Source organism: Endocarpon pusillum, assembly GCF_000464535.1.
Source record: "Endocarpon pusillum Z07020 unplaced genomic scaffold scaffold799, whole genome shotgun sequence".
In the NCBI taxonomy this organism is placed as follows: domain Eukaryota; kingdom Fungi; phylum Ascomycota; class Eurotiomycetes; order Verrucariales; family Verrucariaceae; genus Endocarpon; species Endocarpon pusillum.
The window spans coordinates 55,349-81,416 of NW_006916661.1; the positions used below are offsets into that span (position 1 = coordinate 55,349).

General features: G+C 48.9%; 8 protein-coding genes across 8 annotated transcripts; 4 read left to right on the forward strand and 4 right to left on the reverse strand.

The window, feature by feature from the left end:
- Positions 1–4,697: 4,697 nt before the first annotated feature.
- EPUS_08212 (uncharacterized protein) lies at positions 4,698–7,164 on the forward strand (the record flags this gene model as incomplete). Its single annotated transcript, XM_007808020.1, has 7 exons — positions 4,698–5,141; positions 5,214–5,712; positions 5,761–5,849; positions 5,915–6,031; positions 6,084–6,111; positions 6,158–6,442; positions 6,500–7,164. 7 exons carry the CDS (start codon positions 4,698–4,700, stop codon positions 7,162–7,164), a joined length of 2,127 nt encoding a protein of 708 aa, XP_007806211.1.
- A 1,995-nt stretch (positions 7,165–9,159) lies between these two features.
- Positions 9,160–9,795, reverse strand: EPUS_08213 (uncharacterized protein; the record flags this gene model as incomplete). The annotated part of the gene is made up of 1 exon (XM_007808021.1): positions 9,160–9,795. One exon carries the CDS (start codon positions 9,793–9,795, stop codon positions 9,160–9,162), a length of 636 nt encoding a protein of 211 aa, XP_007806212.1.
- A 487-nt stretch (positions 9,796–10,282) lies between these two features.
- Positions 10,283–11,368, reverse strand: EPUS_08214 (uncharacterized protein; the record flags this gene model as incomplete). The annotated part of the gene is made up of 2 exons (XM_007808022.1): positions 10,283–10,333; positions 10,541–11,368. The coding sequence occupies 2 exons, from the start codon at positions 11,366–11,368 to the stop codon at positions 10,283–10,285; spliced, it is 879 nt and encodes a 292-aa protein (XP_007806213.1).
- A 1,305-nt stretch (positions 11,369–12,673) lies between these two features.
- EPUS_08215 (uncharacterized protein) lies at positions 12,674–14,316 on the reverse strand (the record flags this gene model as incomplete). Its single annotated transcript, XM_007808023.1, has 3 exons — positions 12,674–13,022; positions 13,079–13,572; positions 13,633–14,316. The coding sequence occupies 3 exons, from the start codon at positions 14,314–14,316 to the stop codon at positions 12,674–12,676; spliced, it is 1,527 nt and encodes a 508-aa protein (XP_007806214.1).
- A 720-nt stretch (positions 14,317–15,036) lies between these two features.
- On the forward strand, positions 15,037–16,857 carry EPUS_08216 (uncharacterized protein; the record flags this gene model as incomplete). Its single annotated transcript, XM_007808024.1, has 1 exon — positions 15,037–16,857. One exon carries the CDS (start codon positions 15,037–15,039, stop codon positions 16,855–16,857), a length of 1,821 nt encoding a protein of 606 aa, XP_007806215.1.
- Positions 16,858–17,547: 690 nt separating this feature from the next.
- On the reverse strand, positions 17,548–19,501 carry EPUS_08217 (uncharacterized protein; the record flags this gene model as incomplete). The annotated part of the gene is made up of 2 exons (XM_007808025.1): positions 17,548–17,825; positions 17,875–19,501. 2 exons carry the CDS (start codon positions 19,499–19,501, stop codon positions 17,548–17,550), a joined length of 1,905 nt encoding a protein of 634 aa, XP_007806216.1.
- An 862-nt stretch (positions 19,502–20,363) lies between these two features.
- Positions 20,364–23,140, forward strand: EPUS_08218 (uncharacterized protein; the record flags this gene model as incomplete). Its single annotated transcript, XM_007808026.1, has 3 exons — positions 20,364–20,731; positions 20,795–23,007; positions 23,070–23,140. The coding sequence occupies 3 exons, from the start codon at positions 20,364–20,366 to the stop codon at positions 23,138–23,140; spliced, it is 2,652 nt and encodes an 883-aa protein (XP_007806217.1).
- Positions 23,141–24,856: 1,716 nt separating this feature from the next.
- EPUS_08219 (uncharacterized protein) lies at positions 24,857–25,941 on the forward strand (the record flags this gene model as incomplete). The annotated part of the gene is made up of 2 exons (XM_007808027.1): positions 24,857–25,465; positions 25,516–25,941. The coding sequence occupies 2 exons, from the start codon at positions 24,857–24,859 to the stop codon at positions 25,939–25,941; spliced, it is 1,035 nt and encodes a 344-aa protein (XP_007806218.1).
- Between the last annotated feature and the right edge of the window lie 127 nt (positions 25,942–26,068).

Here is a 26,068-nt window from a genome sequence, read left to right on the forward strand (position 1 = left end):
GTGCTGGTGATTGTGGGGTAGGAGACTCGGAGGGGGTGGGGATGGGTGAGAAGGTGGATTATTGGTGTTGGGTGGGAGGAGAGGGATTTGGGGTCAGGGAGAATGATGGGCGGTAGCAGAGTCGTTATGAGGTGGGAGGGATTGTTGGGGAATGTTTTGAAGGGCTGTGCCATGGTTAGTGGGTACGAGCTGGAGAAGCAGTGATGTGTTCGTAGCGTACGCCAAACCCGGTCACGAAGACGGTGACTTCCCTCCTCTGTCTGGGTACATCTTCGCCAAAGGAGGGCAAAGGGGGGCCAGCGTCGCCCATATATCACTTGTGTAGTGTTTTCTTGTCTAAAGAAGAACCGCGACGTTGAATTGGTTGGATGAGGGTAGATGGGCTACAGATATGTATAATGACGCAGACGCCGTTCTCGTGTGACGCTACAGACGAGCTGCACCGGAACTGGAATGCGAGATGGTGACAGATTTACAATTGGAAGCTGGAAGTATGAAGGAGTGAAGCTTTCGCTGGTAAGATGAGTCGAAGTCTTGTTTCTCTGACTTGAGCACCGGGGGCGAAGAAGTGCAGGGAGACAGATCAGGAGGCCACACCGGACATGATGCCAAAAGAGGACAGCTTCAATTCTTGGCGAGCTGGTGGCGACATCAGGATATTTCCCTCAGGGGGAGAAGGGTAGAACTGGGATCCTGCCCGCCACCCCCTAATCTGTGAATACATACTCCGTACGGAGTACTCCGTAGCAGCAGCGGAAATAGGCGGTCCCTGCTTAGCAATCAAAATGACCCAAAAGTTAAAATCCAAAATCCGAAATCTGTCACAAGCTCACCTTCACGTTCACCATCCACCATGTCGCAGTGACAGTCAAAACCCACAAGCAATATGAGTTCCGGCACCACCGCGCGGATCCCCTGGTTCTACTACTCGGGCTTTGGCAGGATCTGATTTGGATGCTCTACGGCATTCCTAGGACAGCTATCTTGCAATAGCGCCACAAGGAGCAGACCATGATCCCTTGGCCTCCCACCTTCTCTGTCTGCTCGTGCCCTCCATTTTCCTCTTCCCTTTGCACCTCCACCCCTCTCTCGCCTGTGTCTACTCCAGTACGACGTATCTCTACTCCATCTGTTTCGTCAAGTTGCCTTTCTACCAAGGTCAGGAAGAGTGGACGTGGACAATTACTGCCCGCCCGAGTCAAAGCCCAATGTCATCACAGCGGACTGTATGCAGATCGAGGCAATGCCCAGGGCTTGCTGTACTAGCACTTGCTGCGGGAGGGATTTGTCGCTCTCTTAACGCTGAGTCTGGTACTGACGCCATGTGTCCAATGGGGCTGGGTGGGTGCCAGACGATTTTATACAACTGGCTTCTCGGCTTTTCATTAAGTCATGGCGAAAGAGAACTGCTTGAAAGGAATGGGCTAATATCTGTGGTCTGCCTCCCATCAGAATTTTATCTGCTTTTGGTTCTACTGCTACGCGGGAGCTAGATTGATCGTTTTTCTTACGGAGGTTTCCACTAAAAAGTGAAATATTATGACTCCTTCGGTACAAGCAGATGCCCCCTAAAGTGCGGCGCATTCAAGGCAGTTGGTAAGGCGTCAACCTACCCTTTACCTACAGCAATAGCGTTTCCCCTTAATATCCTTGCTTACCTTTCCCTCTCCGTCAACCGGATTGCATGGCGAGTTGAGCTAGAAGACCTATGTCGCCCGCGAGAATGAAAATCTCTCCCATACCCCGCTTGCGAAATCAGCGTGGCTGCAGAGCTTCAACCACTAGACGAGTGTCCTAATTTGAAAGGGGAGCGCCGCGTTTGCCAGAGCAACTCTGCTCTCCTTCAAAGCCAAAACCCCAAAACCAAGTGTGTTGGCAGCGGTCCAGTTGCAGGCTGAAGATGGGATAAACCGTTACACCTAGACTCGACACGTCAGGGCTACGAAACAGACCAATTCTACGCTAGACCTCAGGAATTCGACTATACTCGAGACACCCTGATATCACTGGTCCTTTCAATGCGTAAGCATCACCGCTATAAGGCAAGGCTAGTGCTTATTTTCATTTTACCTCATCACCGTTCACGATTGGAGAAGACGACGACCACTTTCCCAGATCCCCCGAATGTACCACTGAGTGACAAAATTGCACAAGCAGACGGTCAAAAAGACTCGCTGCAGCGGCCAAAGCTGTTTCACTATTGGCTGTCGGAAGGAGGATTGTAGCTGAAGGTTCGAGTACAGAAGATGGGTGGTAATAGACGCTAGGATGTGTTCCGAGTGGTCCACTCGAGTAGGTACATGGAGTACTATCCCCTGTGTCACTGAGTGGTGGAATCGCTGCCGGTGCCCTTGCCATTCGGTTTAGTCCTGTTCCATCGAACAATTCGCCCCTCACCGCTTGGCCTGGGTATCTTCTTGTACTACGTACTTAGCAGGAAGAGACCCTCTGGAACTTATGTCTAAATTACCGTCAATGGGTGCTAAACCGTGAGATGATCTACTTTGCATAGGAATATGTAGCTAGACATCTAACATCAAATGAAATTATATTATTCTGGACGTCTATTTTCCAAAATTATGGCAATATGACGGTCAAATTATGGTCATTTGAGCCCTTGCCTCAGTTCTCAGCCGTGCTATGTGGGTTGGGACGATGACTGAGTCAATGTGCGCCAGCACGTCTGAGGTCAAATCAAAATTACGGTCAAATTGGCATTCCGCCCCAACAGTAAGCGGGCTAAACCAATTAGAGCCAAAACTACGTGTATTACCTAGTAATTTGTAATTCTACGTACTACGTAAAAATTAACAGAACTCGCAGCTATTTCGCACAGAATCCTACGCAGAATCCTGTGCGAAATAGCTGCGAATTCTACGCTGAAATAGCTGTAGATTCTGTGGCGACTTCTGCATGGAATTCTGTGCAACTGTGCAGATTCTGTGCGAAATAGCTGCGGATTCTGTTGAATTTTATAATTACAAATTACAAAATTACAAGTTGTTACACGCGATTTTTGCCCAATTTGGTATAAATCGCTTATTTTGTGGGGCCGAATGACATTTAATTCTGCTCATTCTACGTATTCTGTCAATTCTACATGGATACTGACAGACCTAATGATAAGGCGAGTTACGAGCGGCTATTAATGCTGTATGCGATGTTGTGACTTCTAAATATCTTAAAGAGCTGCTTCAGTCGATGCAGACCAGATGATAAGCAGTTGTAGATGTCAGTAGAAAGTAGAAACTTCATCTTAGAGACTAGTCCTAACTAGGCCATTTGTGGGCGTCTATAATGTTCTCAGCAAGGGGGGGGGTACACAAATTGCGCCTGTAGCTGTAGTACGTAAAGGCAGATTGGCTCTAGCGGCGGAACCGGTCACCGTTTTGTCCCCACTTGAAACAGCCGCAGGGGGTCGGTAAATCAGATACGTACTACGGGGGGCATGAAGTATTGTTAGTTCAGCGCTAGTATCTTTACTCCAAAACGTTCTTTATACAAAACAGCTAAGCCTATATCAGACTAAGAGTAAAATTTTAGCTCTTTTTAATGGTCGTGCTTAAATCAAGCTTTGCAATACTAAATCACGGCACTATTACGGAATAGCAGAAACTAGCCGCTACTAGCACTAGACTAACAATAATTATGCCTCGACGTCCTAGTCCTAACCCAGGACTTTCAACCACTCAGCTCAAGCTTGGGCAAAACGCGTTCTCACTACGTAGTACAGCAAGGTAGAAGAGCTGACAGGCTCGAATCAGACCATAATTCAGAACATCACCCCAGGCGGATGCACTGGTCTACTTGCAGCCTTGAGCTTGAGTGATTTATGGGGCGGTATGGGGTTATTGTTTGACTCCTTTTGACCACATGCTGCATCCCCCGCCATAAACGATCTCAAAAGAGGCAGAACCACTAAAAGCCATGCAATAGTGATACAGGATGTGGAAGCCCTTACCATGAGTATGCATCAAAATGCAGAAATGTCTCGGAAAAGCGGCCATTTCCATGACATCCTTCTTCAGCATCGAATGTGCAGTGCCATTATAACTTCTCAATCCATTGCCTCAGCATGTTTGGCGAGTTCTATCCTCAGATGAGGTGGCAAAGAAAGTTCTTCGCACCAGCGCACAGCATTTGAACGCATGGAACAGGCGTCTAGACCAGACCAAGTCATATTCTCAGGAATCTTCTCTTGCTGAATATGCATTCAACAGAGCTACTGATGCAAAATCGTGACAACAGGAAAGAATCAGCACCGGCCACTTCCACGCCAATTAAAGGCATGCTGTACCCCTCTCCTGTACCAAGTCTTAATACAATGAAGAAGCACCAATGCGTAACTTCACCGGATCAAAATGCAGTCGATACCGATCTCCAATCTTTCGTACGTACACGAGCCCATGTCTGTTGCTCTTGACATCCGATGTGGCACAAATCAACCATACCCACGCATACTTCCTACACAGGGATCGGGGGTCGAACCACACCCTCTCTTATGCAACGAATCACATCAGAGAGCGATGCCTCTGGAAGCGCTCAGGCATCTAACCCTTGTGGAGGAATAGATTTCCTACGGCTTTTTATAAGAGGTTCGGAACCACTGAGCAAATTTGAGATCGTCGTCTACCCCGTTGAGCAAGTTTGCAAAATAATCTCTCCTCCTCGAGCAGTCTAGCTACCGATCAACCACCATGAGGCTTATCGACAGTCTCTGTGAGACCCTCACGAGAGCACTTGGTCTGTTGACCATCTCTCCATGGAACCAGGATACAAGGCTGCAGCAACCTGTAGGTCCGTCTCAGGTGCAAGAGCCACATCAGGCACTGGAAACACTCTTTCCAAGCACCAAGCCCTTAAATTCGCAAGAAGGCGGTATCTCTCTGCAGTACGAGAAGCTCCCTGTCGGCGACCCACCCAAGGTCATCCTGCCCGATGGCCCTATATTTGCTCCGCCAAATGCTAGACCCGGCTTCGTCTGCAATTATACAGCGATGAAAGGATGGCGACATACTGCAGGCGTTGGAATGCGTAATGCCTGGCTGGAAAAGCCCATTGGTGACGAGGATGCTACTGGTGGAATCTACAACATTTTCACCAATTACGATCGATTTGCACCTATTGGAACGGTTCGCAAGGTAGGTAGTGCAGACCATCTCGCAGCGGCCCCTCCCGTACTTTTCTCCCTAGCTTCAACTGACTTGAAGTAGTACCATCTGAATGTCACGGATCAAGTCATCAACGCCGATGGCATTATCCGTAATGATGGTGGTAAAGTTTTCAACGGTCAATACCCAGGGCCGTGGATCGAGGCTTGCTGGGGTGACTGGGTAGAAATCACTGTCGAGAATCATCTACAATATAACGGCACAACCGTTCACTGGCATGGAGTCCGAATGCTCAATGCTTTTGAACATGACGGAGTCAATGCGATTACACAATGTCCCATCGCCCCCGGAGATCAATTTACGTATAAGTTCCGAGTGACTCAGTACGGCACATCATGGTACCACAGTCATTACTCACTTCAGTATGCAGACGGTCTTGCTGGACCAATAACTTTTCATGGACCTAGCTCTGCCGACTACGATGTTGCTCTAGAGCCATTTCTGTTTAGTGACTGGAGTCATAACAGCGCATTTGAGGACTACGGACTTGAGCTCCGCAAACCCCCCGTCGCTATGAAAACGGTCATACTTAATGGGAAAGGTACTAAATCGTCCAAGTACTCCAACTTCACCAACTTACATTCTCCAGGATTCTACAATTGTAGTAACAACCCTAATCCCGACTGCGAGGCTCTGAAAATTGACCCACCTTCAATCTTTGAGCAAGTGTTTGAGAGGGTGAGAGTTCAGGTCACAGCGCTAGCGAAACCGGACTATCAGACTCACATGCCTACTACGTCTAGGGCCGAAAATATCTTCTACGACTGATCAACACTTCGACTGCCTCCACTTTCATCTTCTCCATTGACAAGCATATACTTCAAGTGGTTGCTATGGACTTCGTAGCTATTGAACCTTACGTGAGTTTCACTGTGCTCCCGTTGCTTTATTCGTTGGTTGACACATGCTTAGTACGCAGACTCGATCTTGGTTGGGATAGGTATCAGCCCATTGAGAGCATAAAATCCCGTTGCTGATGGTCATAGGACAACGCTACCACGTCATCGTTGAGGCCAGACCATCAAACGATCTCATTCCAGTAGAAGACCAAAATTATTGGATTCGAATTACAGGCGCCAATGGCTGCTTCGACGTGGAGCCCAATCAAGCCAATGAAAAGCTCGGAATCATCCGATACAATTCAGGCAGCACAAAGACCCCTACATCGACACGTTACAATTTTAACACAGATTGCGCCGACGAGCCATATGAAAGCCTAGTTCCGGTGGTGCCAATGGATGTGACGGCACGTGATCGTCCAGCGAACGACAGTTGGTCTCCCCGTTTCCCTACCACTGTGCCAAGCTGACAGGGAATTCTACCCACAGTCCACCAAGACACGGGCGACAACTTTGAAGTCGGCATTGAGCTTCCCGATGAGAACTATACAGTCCCACACGGAAACTTCACACGCTGGGATATCCTCGATACGCCTATGTGGCTCAATTTCTCCGACCCAACCATCGACCATATCGGTGACTACGCGTGGGGTACTAACGAAACAGCGATGATCACCGAAAACTTCTCAAAAGACGAATGGGTCTACATTATCATAACCGGTCAGGGCACGCCGAAGCAAGTCTCCGAGGGCAAACGAGAATTTCTCCCCGTCGCGCACCCCATGCATCTGCATGGGCATGACTTTGTTCTTCTTTCTCAGCAGACGCGACCCTTCCATCCCGACGACCTAACAAATGGCACTTTCAAGTACGATAATCCCCCCCGCCGTGATGTCGCCTTGTTGCCCAGGAATGGGTATATGGCGATCGGGTTCAGGGTTGACAACCCGGGGATCTGGATCTTGCATTGTCATATCGCTTGGCACGCCTCGTCTGGGCTTGCGCTGCAAATCAGGGAGAACGAACACGAAATCCAACTCACCCCGCAGTTCGTAAAAGAGAAGGATAGGGTGTGTGAGAATTGGAAAACGTGGTTTGCCAACGAGTCGAACTGGTGGACTGCGCACGAATTTCAGGAGGATTCTGGTATTTGAGCAAGGAAGGTTATTACTAGGGGCTTGTGCTCTGGTAAAGGGACATGCGAGATTTGGGAGAATAGCAGCAGCTGGGAGACCATAAAGTGTGAATATATGATGTCGGCTCTCGAAGGATGCGGCAACAAAGCGCTTATGGTCGGATCCCCCTAGTCCTTGTCTACTTGAGCCTGGAAAAAGATGGGTATGAATGAAGTGTGTGCACATGCTCAACCACGCTCTTTTTGCCTTCTTTCCCACGACAACAAGTTCGAGTCGATTATCGAACTGAATGTGCCAAAGTTCTCACGGTTTAAAAAGACGGTAGCCGTGTCACACTCTTTGATTCTCACATGAATAGCAGAAATCCAATATTCTACTATATCAAAATTCTCGAAAAATTCCCTCTGGAGCTTTGGTAATTCGTTGCAAGGGAGTCGTACCTCCAACCCCATCCATTTTCATTCCCTGTTCGTTGACAACTGCCGTAGTTATTCATTTCAGACTGAAATAATCCCGGTGTGATGGATGACTGTATCGGCTTGACTTGTATCGAGCCTTTAATACCCTTAACTCCTTGTAGTTACTTTGCGTGCTTTTCTTGCGAATTTGCGACTACGAAATAAGCTACAGTTGTGCTTGTGGTAGGGTCGTGTCGAATAGGTGGTACTGCCTCTCTCACTCATTATATCACACCAACACAAATCAGGAATATCGTTACTTACCGTCCTAAGCGTACTGGTTACAGCTCCTATACAGGGGGCAACGCGGATAGCAGATCCTGTCATTGACAAGCAACATGGATTATTGACAGATCACACAAGAAAAAGAGCGCATCGATATCGAGAACAAAATAATTTTAACTTCAGGAAACACCCCCTTCTGGAGTCTTGACCGCCTCGAGTATATGACATATCAATCCGAGAACAAACTGGTTGATGGTATAGCTAGCTTTAGCCTCTGGGAGCACCTGGATGATATCAGATGGCGACGGTAGACGAGAGCCAGCTACGACAAATATCTAGGTACTATCACTAGTTTAAATTTCAATGTAGAGAGGAGGGGGGGGTTTTTGGTGCAATCCGGATCTATTTTACATATCAAAACCTCTCCCTTCAACCAAAGGTCCTGTCTAAGTAAATTTCCTGTGGGATGATTGGATATTGTCGAACTGTATGAGCGTTTATTGGTTGGAATTTCTACGCGAAGCCCCCTGCATTTCGCCTGCGTTTTGATTCGTCTATATCTTCTGGCAATTTCGCTTCGAATTTCACTGTGCTGTACAGCCGATTTGTTACGTATATCTACGCACGCTCCCCTAGATAGAACAACTTGCTTCTTCTACGTACTCTGCACAGCAGGTTGACAGATATGTTTGCTACATACATCTATCATGCTGCAATTGTTCCAAGTGGATATATATATGTAAACCTGCTGCTTCGACTGGCTACCGAGTTGAACCCTCCCCTAACCATAATTCTGTGTGCTCCGGCTTGTCTCGCGAGGAAGAGCCATATTCAGAGAAAGGTAACAGTGGCTGGCTTACTGTAATCGGGTTTGGTATCTAGCTAGTGATTACGGCAGTGAGTTTGGTGTGAGGGTGACTCTTATTTCCTGTACGAAAAGCTATGACACGGTGGAGAGCTGATTGCCAGAGAGAGATGTGAAAATAAGTACTGTGTCAGGATTATTGCTTGCATTTTGTGAATTGGTTCAGATCACCAACAAACAGGAAAGGATTGACTAGAAGGTATGGACTAGGAGTACATGAGCCTCTGCCGCCAAAACTTTGGGAATATCTATTTCCCAATTGTGACCGTTCCAAGATAAGCCGGTTGGGTTCCGCTGGCTGAGCGCTGGTTCCATATTCAGCTAGCGTTCTTTCCGTTGGAGTGCTTGGGTGTTGCTCACAGTATATCTCTCGAAATCATAGTCATATAGTTGGGGTCTCACCAACTTTCTCTGTGGGCGCTGATGTAGGGGCCATGGTTGGTCTTCAGCTAGCCATTGTGCTATTTAAGATTCTGGCCCGGTTCTCTGTTCGATATGCTTAAACTTAGTGTCTATATACACCAAGAAGCAAACGACACTTTGTGCGGCGTCAAATAACGATGGATCTTGGTTGCTTTGTTGTTCTTCTGATAGTAGTTGTTTTGCCCAAAAGGCTGGCGTGGTTCTTCCCAGGCCAAATGTCTGCACCTCAAAGTTATGAGGCGTTGAATGTACGGCAATATTTTGTGGGGTGTTGACTATTAGTTGATCTTGGTTCTGGCTTGCTTGTGTCTTCACCCGCTTGTGGCTTGTCGAGTCTTTCCCAAGCGCTGATCTAGAGATGCTGGCTTTCATAGCCGTTCCTCGTCTTTGAATGATGGTCTTCGTCCCAACACTGTCAAGATTCTTTATGACTGGGCTGTGCTGAAAGATGGGCGATAAGTTGTGTGTTTTACTTTCAACCTCGCTTGCTGGGGAAGTCATGGATGGTTTAGGCAATGATGACATTTCCGACGCGATGGTCGACCAAAAAGACGCGGATAGACTGACATTGCCGTTGGCGTTGCCGAAACATGAGAAGAGCTTGGAGTTCCGTGAAAAAGCTTTTGAGCAAATATGGTGGAGATAATGGACAAGAAGTAGTCCAAGATGCTCAGGCATGGTGTTGTGAGCCTGATTATTCGAATGTGTTTGTGTAAGCAAATCACCGGGGGAAATGCTGAGCAGGATGTCAAGCGTAAGGGCGATGTAGACGATAAGACTGGCAATCTTCCTTTTAGAAGGATCGACAAATTTCTCCAATGTTCGAGGTCGGAGGGCTGCTTCTAGTGCTGTGAGACCATCGACACTTGCCAATGCTCTTAGTTGGCGGACGTGCGCTTTTTCATTGTTCCCGATGCGATCACCTGTCATGGTTACCAGCATTAAAATTGTGTTTTTTTGTTGCAGAACACCAAAAGCAGTCGGACTTCGAATTAATGGTAAATTTTGGCACGACTGCTTGTGGAAGTAGCCAGCATGAATCAAAGTGTCGCGGTCGAGGTGGTCAGAGATGATTACTTTTCGTTGCCCAGTGATGGTCGCTGGTGCGCAAGCCGAACACCAGCTCTGGTGCGATGCATCTTCGAGGCATAAAGCTTTGACTGATTTAATATTCAAATTCTCTGGCAGTGCGATGCCTTAAACAAATCAGAATGATCTGTGTTAGTGACATAGACTGAGCGTACCGTAGGCAAATACATTCATGTCTGTTATAGATGGCCTGATGCAGGCGGTCCACCGCAGATGCTGTCCAGCAAAAGCTTTACTAAAGATCCCAATACAGGAATCGCACGGGTCGTTCCCGGAACACTGGGGGTAGGACATATTAACTAGCAACGCATGTGAATGTTCGCTGTTCACTCACCTTCTGCTTTTCAAACCGACATCTCAAACAGGCGCTTCTCGACTTGACTGTTTTAGTCATCTCGCACTCTTCTTTCATCTTCCTCTTGCGCAGCTTTTTGGCTGTTGCACTCGGAAAGCCAAGATCGAGGGTCAAACATCCAGGGAAAAGGGGTTTCGATGTGGTCCGTTTGCGGCGCACGGGGCGTTCATGCCTGACTAGACTTGCATCATGCGAGAGCTGTAACTGCTCACGAACGTTGTTTTTAGGTGTGTCCAAATCAGTTGCTTGAGATGACCCGCCAGCAACAGTCCCATGCTCAATTGCTAGATGTTTGAGGATCGAATTGGGATCCACGAAGGCGTTCAGAGACGTGACTTCGGCGTGGCACGGCTCAGATCTTTGAGGGACTGTTGTCATTGGAGTATGGCTCTGGTATTCCCAAGAGTCTGAAGTATCACAGTTCGATGCTGCTAGCGTAGGGTCAAAGTACCTTGCAACGAAATCTGTGGGCGGTCGATGGGCCATTTGCAGGCCTGGATTGGCAACAGGAAGCATACTAGTATCAGCTAGTCCAAAATAGCTTTCGAGTTCCAGTTCCCCATTGTTCAGAAGATTTCGAGGGATGGAATCTCCTATGTCAAAAGGGATTGAGGGCAGGCCGTCCTCGGCTGGTTGATCTTTCTGATCATCAAATGCGATATTGCCGTATGTCGCGTTGTCGATATCGCTGAACCAGTCAAACAGGTTCTGTTTCTGGTTTGCTTGCTCGAAGGAGTCCAAGGAGAAGAGGTCCGGATCAACAGGGAACATCCAGTCCTCCCCAGGCTCTTGCTGAGATTGGGCCATCTGAGCTTCTACCTGTTGGCACGGGTGCAATTGAAATGGAAGGGGGCAGAACAAAAGACCTTGGGCACTGACAACGAAAGATGTAGAGCGACATGTTGCAGATTGGGTGTTATACGGGGTATATATATTGTTTAGTTCCTGTGTTGGAGGGAGATGGCCGAAAGCCCAAAAAGGAATAGCGTCAAGTAGCGAAGGTGGGCGATGTCCCTTAAAAAGGAAAGGACGAACAAGATGCTGCCCAGATTCTTAAAACAGGATAGAGCATGCCCTGCTGCATAATTCACCCGAGGGGCCGTCTACGGACCACGTCATACCAATAGGGCAAGTGATGCAGAAGGCAAGACTTCAACTCAGGTCAGAGTCACCCGAGCTATGCTCCAATTGCCCGAGCAAAGGGTAGCATCACATTTGGCCCGGATGAAAATGAACTGGAGGAAGACGTTCCTGATCTTGGCACGTCCTCTTTTGGACGGCCGTATCAAAAGACATGTACTGTCAACCTGCTGTGCAGAGTGCGTAGAGAAGCAAGTTGATTGATAGCTACGGGGGTAGAGAGCGTAGATCTATGTACAATTGGGTGCACCGTACAGCGAAATTAGAAGCGAAATTGCGTCGGAAATTGACCAATTAGAAGCAGCAGAAACGCAGGGATTACGCATATTAAACGCGGCCAATTAGCCCTCTCAGAAGGTCAACATGTACTGATTGCTCTAATGCAAGGGAAATCCGATCCCATCTCATAACTATCCGTCTACCCAAGTACGACAGATGATGAGGAGTGCTTCCGTGTAACATCTCAATGCCTTTTGTACCTCAATCATCATCACAATCTCTGCCGCTCCCAGATTGGCTCCAGTCCAGAGGAGAGTTCTGCTTTCAAACCACTTTTCAATGAGGCCATCTCCTGCAGGCCGGACGTTTCTGGGTCTGTCTGATATCTCAGCTGACTTGCCAGGCCAGGTTGCTCTAGGTATGGGGCAGGCTGCGAAGCTGAACGTCTATATAGTGAGACTTGGTCCCATCAGTGTTGTCGTACACCACTCTAGCACTAAATCAGTGCAAAGACGCGATGTATCAAAGTTGGTGCAATAGCTTGGCTAGTAGCTCTTGGAACCCTCTACTCCAGGGTCTATTCTACCCAGTCAACATTGACGACGAGTCTCCCAAGGCTAGGCTAAACGAGTCTTCCATCTACCGAGTCTTTGGACAGATCTGAATCATGGCACTCCGCAAGGAAGCTCAGAGGCCAAATCCCAAAAATGCCAAATGTAAAGATCGAGCAGGATAAAGCCATAACGACAAGACTTAACTAAGATCATTCCAACCTTGGACATTCAGCTTCTTCCTCTCCCTCTCTTCCTTCAACAATCTCTCTACCCTCGAACGACACCACAGCTCCATCAACGGCGGCGCATCGTGAAACGCGATGTTTCCCCTCACTCTCTCGACCAATGCCACCATATAAGCCTGCTCCAGCCTTTCCAATTCGTGGTTAGATTCGTAGCACTTGTCGACACGCTGCGCTTCGAAGTTGACTTTTTCGCGCAAAATGCCCTGCGAGGTGCGACACTCTGGACAGCGGTTTTGAAAGCGGTGCTCGTCGTCCCAGTAGCTGAACAGGCAGGCTGGGTGGAAGTGGTGGTTGCAATGGGTTCTATGTGAGGTGTGAGCTTGAGAAATTTCAAGGACGGAAAAGGGAACTAGACATACTCCATGACCAGGTCGTCATACTCGAAATCACAAAGGCAAATCGAGCAGGGATCAGGTTTCACTTCTTCAATATCGAGCGGGTGGATTGCAAAGAGGTTGAATGCAAGCTTGCTGTGACCTGTGGCAAATTTGGAGAATTGCTTGATTGCCTCTTTTTCGGCCTGGCTCTCGGGTTTGAAAAAGATGTACAATTTCTTCCATAATCGGCCGTAGCCCCAATCGACAAGCAGGCGGTAATCAAACCGATCCCGCAGCTGTTTACGAAATCGGGCAAGTTGAGGTTTGACAGTGCCATTGAGAAAGGTGAACCACTTTCGCGCAGGGATTTTCCAATCGCGGCCGAAGTTGTAGAAATCTCTGGGGGCGATCGCCCAGAGACGTTTGTCGATCAGAACGTCTTCGAAATGCTCATTACCGATGGCCTCCTCGAAAGCAATTTCCCTGCTCTTCAGAACCACGAGAAGCTGTACCGTTGCCGGAAATCGTGAAAATGCCTGGTAAATTTAGTGTCCACGCACCTGAGCCCAAAGAAGAGGGACAGCATAGGCTTTTACCTCATGAACATATTCTCTTGGATCTTCTCCCACTTCTTGTGCCCAAGTGATGATTGCTTGCAAGCAACCCATCATCTCACTCAAATGTTCGCCAAAAGAGTGCAACCACTCAAAACCTGATGTCGTTGCGTTCTCAAAAGGACCCCTGCGCACTCTTTCATTCTCGAGCCTCTCGAGCTCTTGTGGATATGTTTGCATCATATGCGCAAGTTCATTCCAAGGTTGGTAAACCCAGGTGCCACCTACCCCAGGTTTGATTTGGCCTTCGCGGTGTATAGCGCGGAGAACGGCAGCGTAGCATCTCCACATATACTGCAGGCTATCTGATCCATTGACTTCGATGGCACGTCCGTCTTTAGGGTCTTTGGTGAGGACAACGTTGAGATTGCTTCCATCCCTGTTTGGTGGCCCTTGAAAGCGGGTCTGTCTTATATGGGTAAAGCGTATAAGTTGATTATATGTCGCGGTGGTCGTAAGAATTCCCTTAGGTACATGGAGCTGTTCTAGGTTTGCCACGATGTCCTCGTCAAATCCGACACCATTGTTGTATGGATCATACTTCCGCAGTCGCCATGGCTGCTCTGAGCTATAGCTCTTATCTTGCTCGGATTCAGGCCATTCGATAGTAGCAGGCGGATCGATGTGGAGATGAGGCAACTCTTGAAGTGTTGCCCAAGAAGCCATCTTGAAACAGAACCAGATGCGATGAAAGGCGAGAACTCGACACTTTATCAAACGACAGGTGGGAAGGCATGCATATCAGAGCTCAAAAGAAGGACGTTTTGAATTGAGTGTATGAAAGCACAAGCTACTAAGCAACAAAGGACAACCGAATCCGGCTACCATTGGATCCGGATGGAGCTGCAAAGGGCAAGCATCTCCATAGGCAACATCCATCATAAAAATCGGCAAAGCACCGTTCCAGTTGAGTGGTCTACTTGCTCTGCGTACCATCTTTCCGAGCGTCATGACACAGTGGTGTGAGTTGATTGTGGGACATGAAGTCCCAAACCTGCAGTGGTCAATCAATTCACCGATCCGGCACATGAATCAAAGGTAGTAGATATTTTGTAGAGATTGATTTCAATAGAAGCCTCACATCTTGGCTTCGCTCTTCTACACCTGCCAGTAAGTAGAAGGTATGAGGAAGGATTTGCAAAAGTTGAAGACGAGCAGAAAGTCGTGACATCCGAATGCAGCGATGGGGAAAGGCTAGTAGCCTTGGCAGGGGAACGGCAGCCACCAAGGGCTTGGCGAGCCTACGTACAGCAGGGGTCTGACTTGGCAATCCAGAAGCTTCAACTTGAAGTTGGATAATCCTGCCATGTTCTATGTGTCAACGCTTTTCTTCTCTTCGGCAATCGGACGAACTCGAATGTCAACTGCCTTGGCGCTTTCTAGAATATGAAGCTTCGGGCCAAGGACACGACTGTTCAAGAGAGTGCTGTCAGAATCACAAGAAATGCTCCCCGAAGGCGCAAATGGGAACCCGACGAAGAAATAGCCGGAATTGAAACTGCTCCACCTGCATTGAAGAGGACCAAGATACAAGAAAACGCTGTCACCGAGACAACGCTGCACATCGTGAAAGAAGACTTAGAGCTTGAGGGTATACATGCGACCGTGAACGGTGGCAGCAAGAAGCAGACACAGAAGAGCAAGCAAGTGGGCAGAAAACAAGTCGTTACTGCAACGGTGCACGACGTTGGAGCACAGGATACCAAACAAGAAGCAGAGGAGGAAGTCTTGAATTATAACAACGACAGGACACCCACCGAGAGCCGGAAAGCGAAGCAACCCTCGACGAAAGTCAGACGAACCAAGAAGGAGCAGACTGACGCCGGAGAAGAGGAAGAGAGAGAAGTAGATGGCGATAGCCCTAAAAAGCGCAAGCGCAAGGCCAAAGACATCGCAAAGATCAAGGAAGTCAAAGAGCAGGACACAGACATTGAAGACGAAGCAAAAGTCCTCAACGGCGACACCCCGCAAAAACCCAAGCGCAAGCGTAAAACCAAAGAAGAGAAAGAAGCCGAAGCCATGCCCCTCGCGGCCCGAACAGCCGGCCTACGCATGTACATTGGCGCCCACGTCTCCATTGCCAAAGGCCTTCAGAATTCCGTCACAAACTGCCAGCATGTGGGCGGCAATGCCTTCGCTCTGTTCTTAAAGTCTCAACGAAAATGGGAAAACCCACCCCTGACCGACGAAAGCACTGAAGCCTTTCGCTCGCACTGTCAAACCTACAAATACGATGCCTCCTCGCACATCCTGCCGCACGGCTCCTACCTCGTCAACCTCGCGCAAGAAGACCCAGAAAGAGCCGCCCAAGCCTACTCGGCATTCATCGACGACCTGCACCGCTGTGAAAGGCTCGGCATCAAACTCTACAATTTCCACCCCGGGGCATCCAGCTCCTCTCCGCTCCCCGACGCCATAAAAAGAATCGCCAACCAGCTTAACACCGCCCTCGCCTCTACCAAGACTGTAATACCACTCCTAGAAAACATGGCTGGCTCTGGCACGGTGATTGGGTCACGTTTCTCCGACCTCCGCGATATCATATCACACATCAAACCGGAGTTCAAATCGCGGATTGGTGTGTGTATCGATACGTGCCATGCCTTCGCAGCCGGTCATGACCTCCGCAGCCCGGAGTCGTTTAAACAAGTTCTGAAGGACTTTGACGAAGTGGTCGGGATTCAATACCTCAAAGCTCTTCACCTCAACGATTCCAAAGCCCCGCTGGGCAGTAAGAAGGATCTGCACCAGAACATCGGGCTCGGCTTCCTGGGCTTAAGGGCATTCCATAACGTGATGAACGAGCCGCGGTTCGAGAATCTGCCGTTGATCCTGGAGACGCCGTGTGAGAAGCCGGATCCAGATGATCCTACGGGGAAGAAGACGGTGGAAGATAAGGGGATCTGGGCTAGGGAGATTAAGTTGTTGGAGGGGTTGATTGGGATGGATCTTGATGGAGAAGAGTTCGGGAGGTTGGAAAAGGAGTTGAGTGAGAAGGGGAGGGAGGAGAGGGAGAAGATGCTGAAGAGTATCGAGGCGAGGGAGGAGAAGGCAAGGAAGAAATTGGAGAAGGGGCAGAAGACTCTGGTGGATATGATGACTGGCGTTGGGAAGGGGAGGGGCCAGGGGAAGGCCAAGAGAAAGAGGGAGAAGGAGAAGGTAGAGCATGAGAGTAGTGGAGAGGAGAGTGAAGCTGATCTTGACTGAGGCGAGCGAAAACAAGATAACTGGCTCTCATGAGACGGAGAGCAAAGATCCTGCATCTCTGAATGAGAAACATGTTGATGATACATATTGGCTGCACGAGACACCGTACAGAGGTACCGGCTGGCTGGCTGGCTCGCGTCACTTCCTGTACGAATACCATGCCAAATCCACAGCGTCCTGTGGCTCTTGCATAAGGAAGACGTGGCATATCATACTGTACTACTACTTTACAGATACTGAATGAACAAAAGCTTAGTGTAGACATAACATTGCACATATCTACTAGAGAGCGGTAAATTAGAATCTCAGGCAGATATCTGATCGGTAGATTCACCTTTTTGAGAGAGGACACACGGAAGGAGGGTTTGAGCGCCTAGGTTGGGAGTGCTGGCAAGATCGTCATGACTACTGCATGATTGCCGCTTGGGAGGTAGACGAGGTATGCACAGAACAACAGAAGGGGCAAGGGGATTTCTCTTGACGGTATAAAAGCATACAATTATCGTGGCTTCATCATCAATCCTTCATAATCGCTCGTGATATACCCAAGAAAGGTCAGAGACTTTTATATAAGACACGAGTACAAATCTCGGCCGGTTCCATACCTTATACCTTGCTCAAGCCGTAGCCCTTGCTAAACCAAAGCATCATTCCAACAAGCAGCCATGTGCAATATCCCAATCAACGATCTCACACCGCCGGAATATCCCTTGCGATGCCCCTATCCAGGTTGAGAGCTGCACTGACCAGCGCCAGATGACTGAACGCCTGCGGCGTATTGCCCAGCTGCTCTCCACTGATCGAGATCTCCTCGGAGAACATGCCCAGATGGTTACCGAAGCTGAGCATGTTTTCGAACATGTTGACGGCTTTGTGGAGATATTTCGGGTCGTAGATGCCGGCTCGGGTGAGCGCCTCGATCAGCCAGAAAGTGCACATGCAGAACGTGCCTTCGCGGCCGCCAACGCCTAGCGACGGTCAGCTTTGTGAATTTTCAGGAACGGATTTTGTGCTTACCATCATCAGATTTTTGGTGGTCATATCGGAACACCATGCCGGCGCTGGTCAAGCCACCCTTTTCTGGACTTTTGAGTATGGTGTCAAGCGTTCCCAAGAACCTGGGGTCATTGGGTGCAATGAAGAAAACCAGGGGCGCGATCAGCACGGCCGAGTCGATTGCCGTACGGGTCTCGTAACTCTGAATGAAGCTGCCCATGGTAGGGTTGTAGCCCTGGTCCATGATCTCGTCGTACAAAGTGTCTCGGTGTTGCATCCATTCGAGGCGCTTTGGACATGGGAAGCACCTCTTCTCGGAAAGTCGTATAGCTCGGTCGAAGGCAACCCAGAGCATTATCTTGGAGTACACAAAGTTCTCCTTCCGGCTGCGAACCTCCCAGATAGACATGTCAGGATCTTTCCAGATTTTACAGACGTAGCTCATTATGGCACGGATGCTGAGCCACTGGTCGTAGGTGATTGGTTTGCCATGCTTATTGTAAAGATAGATGGAGTCCATTAGCTCTCCATAAATGTCAAGCTGGGTATGAAATGCGGCGCCATTGCCAATTCGAACAGGTCTCGTATTTTTGTATCCGCTGAGGTGATCCAGCTCCGTTTCCGGTAGCTCCGAGACACCATCAATGCTGAACATTAGAGGAAGCGCCTTATTCGCACCCGCCTTCTGCCAGTCAGCGATACGATTGAAGATGAAATTGATATATGCCTCGCCCTCCCCCCCGTAGCCCATTTTGAGGAAGACATAGACGGTGAATGAGGCATCCCTAACCCAGGAGTATCGATAGTCCCAATTCCTCTGACCATCAATGGCTTCTGGTAGCGAGAAAGTTGGTGACGCCACGATTGCGCCAGTTGGTTGATAGGTGAGCAACTTCAAAATTAGGAGACTGCGTTCTACCATGAGCCTGTAACGGCCCACATATTGCAACTTGTGAGCCCAGTTCATCCAGAAAAGATTCGTCCTGATTTCAGACTCTTTAAGGCTTGTGATCGATGACATATTGGTCGTTTTGGGATTCTGTTCATACAATGCGAAGAAGATCTCGTCGCCGTCCTGCAGATCAACAGTGCAATAGGCTAACGAACCATCTTGGAGGGAAACATCAATGTTTCCCTTAGGGTAAATCGATAGCCTCAATTGGCTATTGGCGAAGTCGACTAGCCATCCATCCTTATCCTCTGAAATGGTGGCCTTGTCGGCCTTCCTGCCATAATCTGGACGCGGGCATATGCAAATCCTCAGTCTCATCTTACCACGAATGCACTCAAGTCGGCGAACGAGGACAGATGATCTGGTTCGGACGCTTCCAGAAGTGCCTTCTTGCTTGTTTTCCACAATGAAGAAATCGTTCATTGTAACCACTCCCTCTTCATTGATCCAACGGGTTTGCAGTATGTTAGAGGCAGCCAGATACTGCTGCTTGGTCATGAATCCATCCTCCTGAACAGGTCTCACAGACCAGTGTCCCCCTTGAATGCCATCGAGCAAACGACAAAAGACCGAAGGTGAATCAAATTGGGGCCAGCACATGAAGTCAATGCTACCCTCTTTGCTCACCAGAGCGCAGGTGTGCATATCGCCAATTAGACCATAGTCTTCAATGGGGAGGAAGTTCGGTTCCGGCATGTTTTGTACTGGCTATGACCCAAATTACTGGTCTAGACCACCGGCAAACTGTTGAGCGTAAGAAAAGATCATCGCATGGTGAGGATAAGACAACCGCACAATTCTAGAGCTGAGGTAGTCCAAGAAGTATTCACGGCTTATTATGGGGACGACTTGGTGACGAATGCTTTCTAGATAAACCCAGAAGTGATCATATCGAGTGTCACCGCTAGGCTTGAACGCGATTCAAAATACAAGAGATATTGATGGTTTCAAATGTTGTAGATGGGAGGGTCCCTCGTATAATGTTTAGGGTTCATTGTAGATTGCCCTGCATGGAAGTGTCCCAGCTTACCTGTCATGTATCTCTACTCCGTCTTTACTTGATTGAAATGGAGGAGTCGAGGATGATTTATTGGTCAAGTTCCCACTCCATAGATGCCTCTTTTCATCTTTTCATACAGTAATTCAGCGCTGTTGCTGTTGTACTACGGTAGTGTGGCTTAACTTTTCCGTAGGTTAGCGAATGGTGTGGTAGCACGGCCTATACGTGGCGAGATGCAAGGTCCTCTGGTTGTAGGTACCCCAACTTAGCCGGAGTTACACGACCTCGTTCGGTTCTGCTACTGTATTTATCCCCAGCTCTTTGCCTGGTCCAGTCTAGCTTGTCCAACTATTTTCTGCGGCTTCGAGGCCACTTTCCTGCCTGCTGCCGTCATTCCTGTTACGTATTACTACGGTAAGTTAATTGTCGTCTGCTCATGCTATTGTCCCCACCGTGGGCCGCTATAGGACAAGGTTCTCATCTTCTTGCGCCTGTGCAGCTTGGTGGCTCATTTAATACCTATATCCCAGTTTGTATCGCATTTTTACGGACTCCACAATGCATCCTTTACCACCGCCACCAAACAAAACCGGCAAGAACCAGTCTGCTCCCACCAGGCCTTCTGTAGCCCCCATCCAAGAAACCTCAGCAGGCCCCGAGCAAAGCAGTCAACTCTTCTCGCAAGCCAGCACTGAAAACAAGAAGAAGCGAAAACACCGAGGCAAGAAGAGTAAGAGGAACCGGAGGCAATCTTTTGCAGCGCCGTCCGAGGGCTCTTCGCAAGCTGCCATACCCGAAATCATGACGGAGCAGAAGGTGAGGGACAGATCACATTCAGGACTGAGACAGTCCTTCTACAGGCTAGGTCAGTCTGGCGGTAGCATGAGCAATACCAGTTTGGATAGTGAGGCGCTCTTTGATCATCGGTAAGCTATCAGCTCCTTGGTCCTTGAATGCCAATTGGAACCACATTGACATGGACGATACAGAGACCAACCGTTGATGCGACCTCGACGCGAAAGCCGGCTAGGACAGAGTTTGTTCACGGGCCAGAGGGGAGGCACTTCACCTAATGGAGGGCCATCCTCTTCTTTTCGCCGGGACCACACAAGTTCAACCATGGGCAATGATCCATCACGCCGACAGCAGGCCTTCAGCAAGAACTATGTTTCCACTGGGGAGGATTCTGACAGTGGTGACGCACCTCATGACAAGACCCCTTTAATGTCCCAATCTATGCGGAATGGATGTTCATCGGACCAACAGGGGGCTGGTGGCATGTTTGGCACAACACGTATGAATTCCAACCATCGCCGCGAGTCGAACAGCACGCAGTCAAGCAAGAAACGGAAAAGCAGACCAAGCCGGGAAATCTCTTTCCTTCGTCATGAACATACCGAATATGATGTCAACAATCCTCCTTCCGTACCACCGAGTCCTACAGCAGGAGCAGAGCTGGACGATTTTATGTTCGCTGGGGCCGACTTTACACTTACAAGATCACCTACCACACAAAGAGTATCAAATACTTACGGAAATGACGCTGTCATCGATGTTGACTCGAAGCCCCGCTCTCTCCCCGAGAATGGCTCAGACGCCCAGGGTACAGGTGCTCAGCGTTCCAAGAGTATTGCTTTGCCCGTTGAGGGCGATGTCTGCTTTCCTACAAGTGGCATGTCGGAGACTGGCGAAGAAGAATACGTGTCTCTTGGCCAGGGTGAACCGGATACGACTGGAGCAAGACGGCGACGGCGACGGATGTGGCCAGATCTGGCCGTCCTAGACGAGTGGAGCTTATCCGAGAGAATCACACTCCATCAAGAATCGAGGGCCAAGAAAATCAGTGAGCCGGTATTGGTAGGTGGTAGACTTCGTCCTTCGGGACAAGGATGGCATCGGACTGAGGAGGACTCGCCATATCGATATACGTACTTCAACGAAGAATTTGAAAGCACTATACATGCCCAGACTATATCCGAGTTAGTTCAACCTGGCAGTAGTTTCAAAGAACTATTTGTTCCCGATCCTCCAGAGATAGAAGATGATTCGTCAAACGACGAGGAACATTCACCTTCGACCAGAGAAGGCAATGTTGATAAAACGTCTTTGAGCCCGAGTCTGCAGGACCAGAGCGAAAGAGCGAGTGAAAAGCGTGCACCATCTCTCATAAGTGAGCTCAAGCCCAGTTCTCGAGATGCGTCAGGTCCACAATCTGGTCAAGCAACACCTCAACATAACAAAGCGTCAAAGCCCAAGCGATACGGTCCACGGCCTACATTCTGGCTTGATGTTCTCTGTCCTACCAATGACGAAATGCGAGTATTGGCGAAAGCTTTCGGTGTACATGGGCTGACCGCTGAGGATATTATGATGCAAGAGACTCGCGAGAAGGTCGAGTTATTCCGCAACTACTATTTCATCAATTACCGAACGTTTGAACAGGACAAAGAAGACGCTAACTACCTCGAACCGGTCAATATCTACATTGTTGTCTTCCGAAATGGAGTCCTCAGCTTCCACTTTTCCCAGACGCCTCATCCCGCTAACGTCCGGCGACGGATCCGCCAGCTCAAGGACTACCTGATCCTCAGCTCTGATTGGATCTCATACGCTATCATCGACGATATCACCGATGTCTTTCAACCACTTATTCAATCGATTGAAGATGAAGTGGATTATATAGATGAGAAGATCCTGCAGATGCACTCCGCTACGATCGCCTTAGCTAGCGCCGCCAATTCTATCAACAACGAGAAGCGAAGCCAGGCTGGAGAGGACAACTCCTCCGGTTTCGACATGCTCCGCCAGGTAGGAGACTGCCGCAAAAAGGTTATGGGCCTCTACCGTCTACTTGGCAATAAAGCCGACGTTATCAAAGGTTTTGCTAAACGCTGTACCGAGCAATGGGATGTCGCACCTAAAACGGAGATTGGGCTGTACCTTGGCGATATTCAGGACCATATCCTGACCATGACCAGCAATTTGAGTCATTACGAGACGTTGCTGAGTAGAGCGCACAGTAATTATCTGGCTCAGATCACCATCAGAATGAACGAGAGGCAGGAGCAGAGCGCGGACATTCTGGGCAAGTTGACGGTGCTGGGTACTATTGTGCTACCCATGAATATCATCTGTGGGATGTGGGGTATGAATGTCAAGGTACCCGGACAGGATGTTGACAATCTGACGTGGTTTTGGTCAAGTAAGTCTCCATTCCATTCCATTTTCATGCGAATTGAACGCAGCTTGCTGACAGGTCGACAGTCACAGCTGGACTCATCGTCTTTGCTCTCATCTGTGTGGTCGTTGCTAAGAGGGTCTATGGCATTGTCTGAGATACAGGAAAGTGACGCGGGATCATGTTTGCGTCTTGGTAAATGTCGCCAGCGACAGCAGGTTTACATCTGCATAGGAAGAGGTTCAACTGGTTAGCACCTCGGACACAAGAAATGCATATACACTGGTATTTTCGGAACAATATAGTTTGATCTTCATTATCTACGAAGCAGTAGTGCGCTTCTCTGTGTCAGCGACAGGCTAGTACTCATTGAGGAGTGCGCCAAGAGAAGTGACATGTGTGATGGAGTCCTGTTTTCACTGAACCCAACCATTCTTGTACTCTGAGGGCCTGCACCAAAAGCATGCTCCCGTGAGACCAATTCGTCGGCTGCGGATACAAAAAGAGCCTTGTGAGTTTTCAGCGAGAGGCTCTAGGATGCTCCGAATCTTGGAAGCAACGCCGAGACAGCCCAGCCTTCTCAACAGCCACAACCAAGGTTCGAGTCAAGGTTGGCGCGAGTATGACGACTCTTTGCACTCTGCTTGAATGACCTATATTAACACGAGGCTTCTCTTGGTGGAATAGCTTCACTCTCACTCCCCTTATACGTAAGCCTTGGCTCGTGTAAATTAACTAAGGAGAAGACTTTATGTTGATATTCATTATCCATTTACAACTGATTTTCAAGACCTTCAGAGCGCATTTTTACCTCATAACGTTTCATCATCAGCACGATCATACGAAACCATTGTTGGCTCATCAATTCTCAACATTGAAAGCGTCATTCGGCATCAACCTTAGAGGAGAATGTGTTTCGGCGGTGGCTCTGACGCCCCGGTCATCATTGAAAAGCGAACAGTCAGACCTCGCAAGAGCAAAATAATCTATGTCTCCGAACCGAAAAGATCCTCTCATACACACTATACGAGCCGTTCTCCCAGTCCAAGACACAGCACCGAGAGCCGTGGACGAAGAAGCGCCAGTCGGGTCATCACTGAGCGGCGGACGAAGGTGGTTTATTGAGGCCTGATTGTGGCATTTTTGAGTGCTTTCGTTCATTACAGGTGGTTGGGATGCGATCAGTAAGCACGAAGGAATATGAGTTATGGGCCACTGGTCAAGACTCGGTGATAAACATAGAGGTAGTGGTGTTGGCTGTTCTGCGTGCCTGTCTATGTTCGGGTTGTATACAGTCGAGGCTGTGTATATTAGTTCGACTGGAGGTATTATAGAATCTATTCCTCTTCATGACCAATTGGTGTTTTATATCTACGTGTTATGTTTTGCGCTGTGTACGAGCACGATTAGGGATGTCCCTGAAGAAGGGATCACTGGACTTTGCCACGAACCGGCAGCCAAGCCTACTTAGCCAAGGCGAAGTTCCAAGCCCTGCTACGTCATAATCGAGATGGGTGTGACAACCCTTTTGGCATATCGAGATGTCTACGTTACTCAGCAAAGCGCACCTCTTCTAAGCTCCAGGATTTGTATATTCTCGCGGAACGGTCACACTCAATGTAAGCATCCACACCGTGAATTTCCTGAAGGCTCTACCTGCCAGCAGCTGCTACCGGTACATACCGGCCCCTATGAACTACTGCTCTTGCACGTTTCGGAACTGCAACTGACTCTTTCTTCCATGATATAGCAAACATCAAAACACAAAACCTTCAGACAAAACAGCCTATCAAGATGTGAGTAAACGAAGTCGCATCCTTGCTTTTCGATTCCAGCATCTCCATATCGCTCGTGCAGAAACTGCATCTCCCCAATGTTCCAGCCGCTCTGCTACCTATCTGTCATCCCTGCCTTGCTCTCGCGATTCTCCACTCCCCATGTTGCTGCAGCTGATCACTTGCACAGGAATCGCGGACTCTCTATCCGGTCCAAGAAGAAGGAGCATGGCAAGGAACCCTCTAAGCACACCTTTAGCATGGCCACCCTCCGAGGGATGAATCAGGCCGATTTGTCCAAGAAGTTATTCAAGGTCATCAAGACGGAAAGCCATGCTATCGGCGCATATGAGTCTGCTGGTCGAGAAAGACTCTCCATTGCAACTCAAATCTCCGACTGGGGAGAATCTACCAACGATGATTCGATTTCAGACGTATCTGACAAGCTTGGTGTCATCATGTCAGAAATCGGGGAGCAAGAAGATATATTTGCGCAGAACTTGGAAGACTACCGTTCTATATTGAAGCAGATCAGAAACACAGAAGCCAGTGTGCAGCCAAGCAGAGACAACAAAGCGAAGATCACTGATGAGATCCAAAAACTGAAATACAAAGACCCTTCTAGTCCGAAACTGGTGACCCTCGAGCAAGAGCTTGTCCGAGCAGAGGCACAAAATCTTGTCGCGGAAGCGCAGTTGACAAACATTGTAAGCCGGTCAATCCCCCATCTCCCAAGCCCAATGCTGACTTGTTCTAGACACGCCAAAAGCTCAAGGAGGCTTACGACATTCACTTCGCCGCCACGATTGAGCGAGCGGAGAAACAGATAATTCTAGCCAGATACGGCCGGCGTCTGCTGAACTACCTTGATGACGCCCCAGTCGTGCCTGGCGATGAGCGTCAGCCATTTGCTCATGCCAACGAGGCTCGTCAGGTCTTGAACGACTGCGAGCAGGAATTGCAATCATGGCAGCCGCATCTAGAACCGGTCAACTCATCGGCAGGAAGTCTCGGGACTAATTTGATGCCCACAGAAGAGCGCGAGAATCTTCGCAGTCCTACGAGCGCGAAGGATAGTGAGTTCGAAGATGCGCCTACGCTGCATCATCCTGAAGATACCACCGAGACTGTAGTCGAGCCAACTACAGAGGTGAAATCGAGCACAGAGCCAATAAGATCATAGTCAAGAGTCTTACAAACCGAAAGAAACACGAAGGAAGGCATTCTCTCCGATTGATTTAGCCTTTACGTTTAGGGTAGCGATCTGGCTTTGCAGCAAGAGGAGAGATGAGTTGGTGATGATACCACGT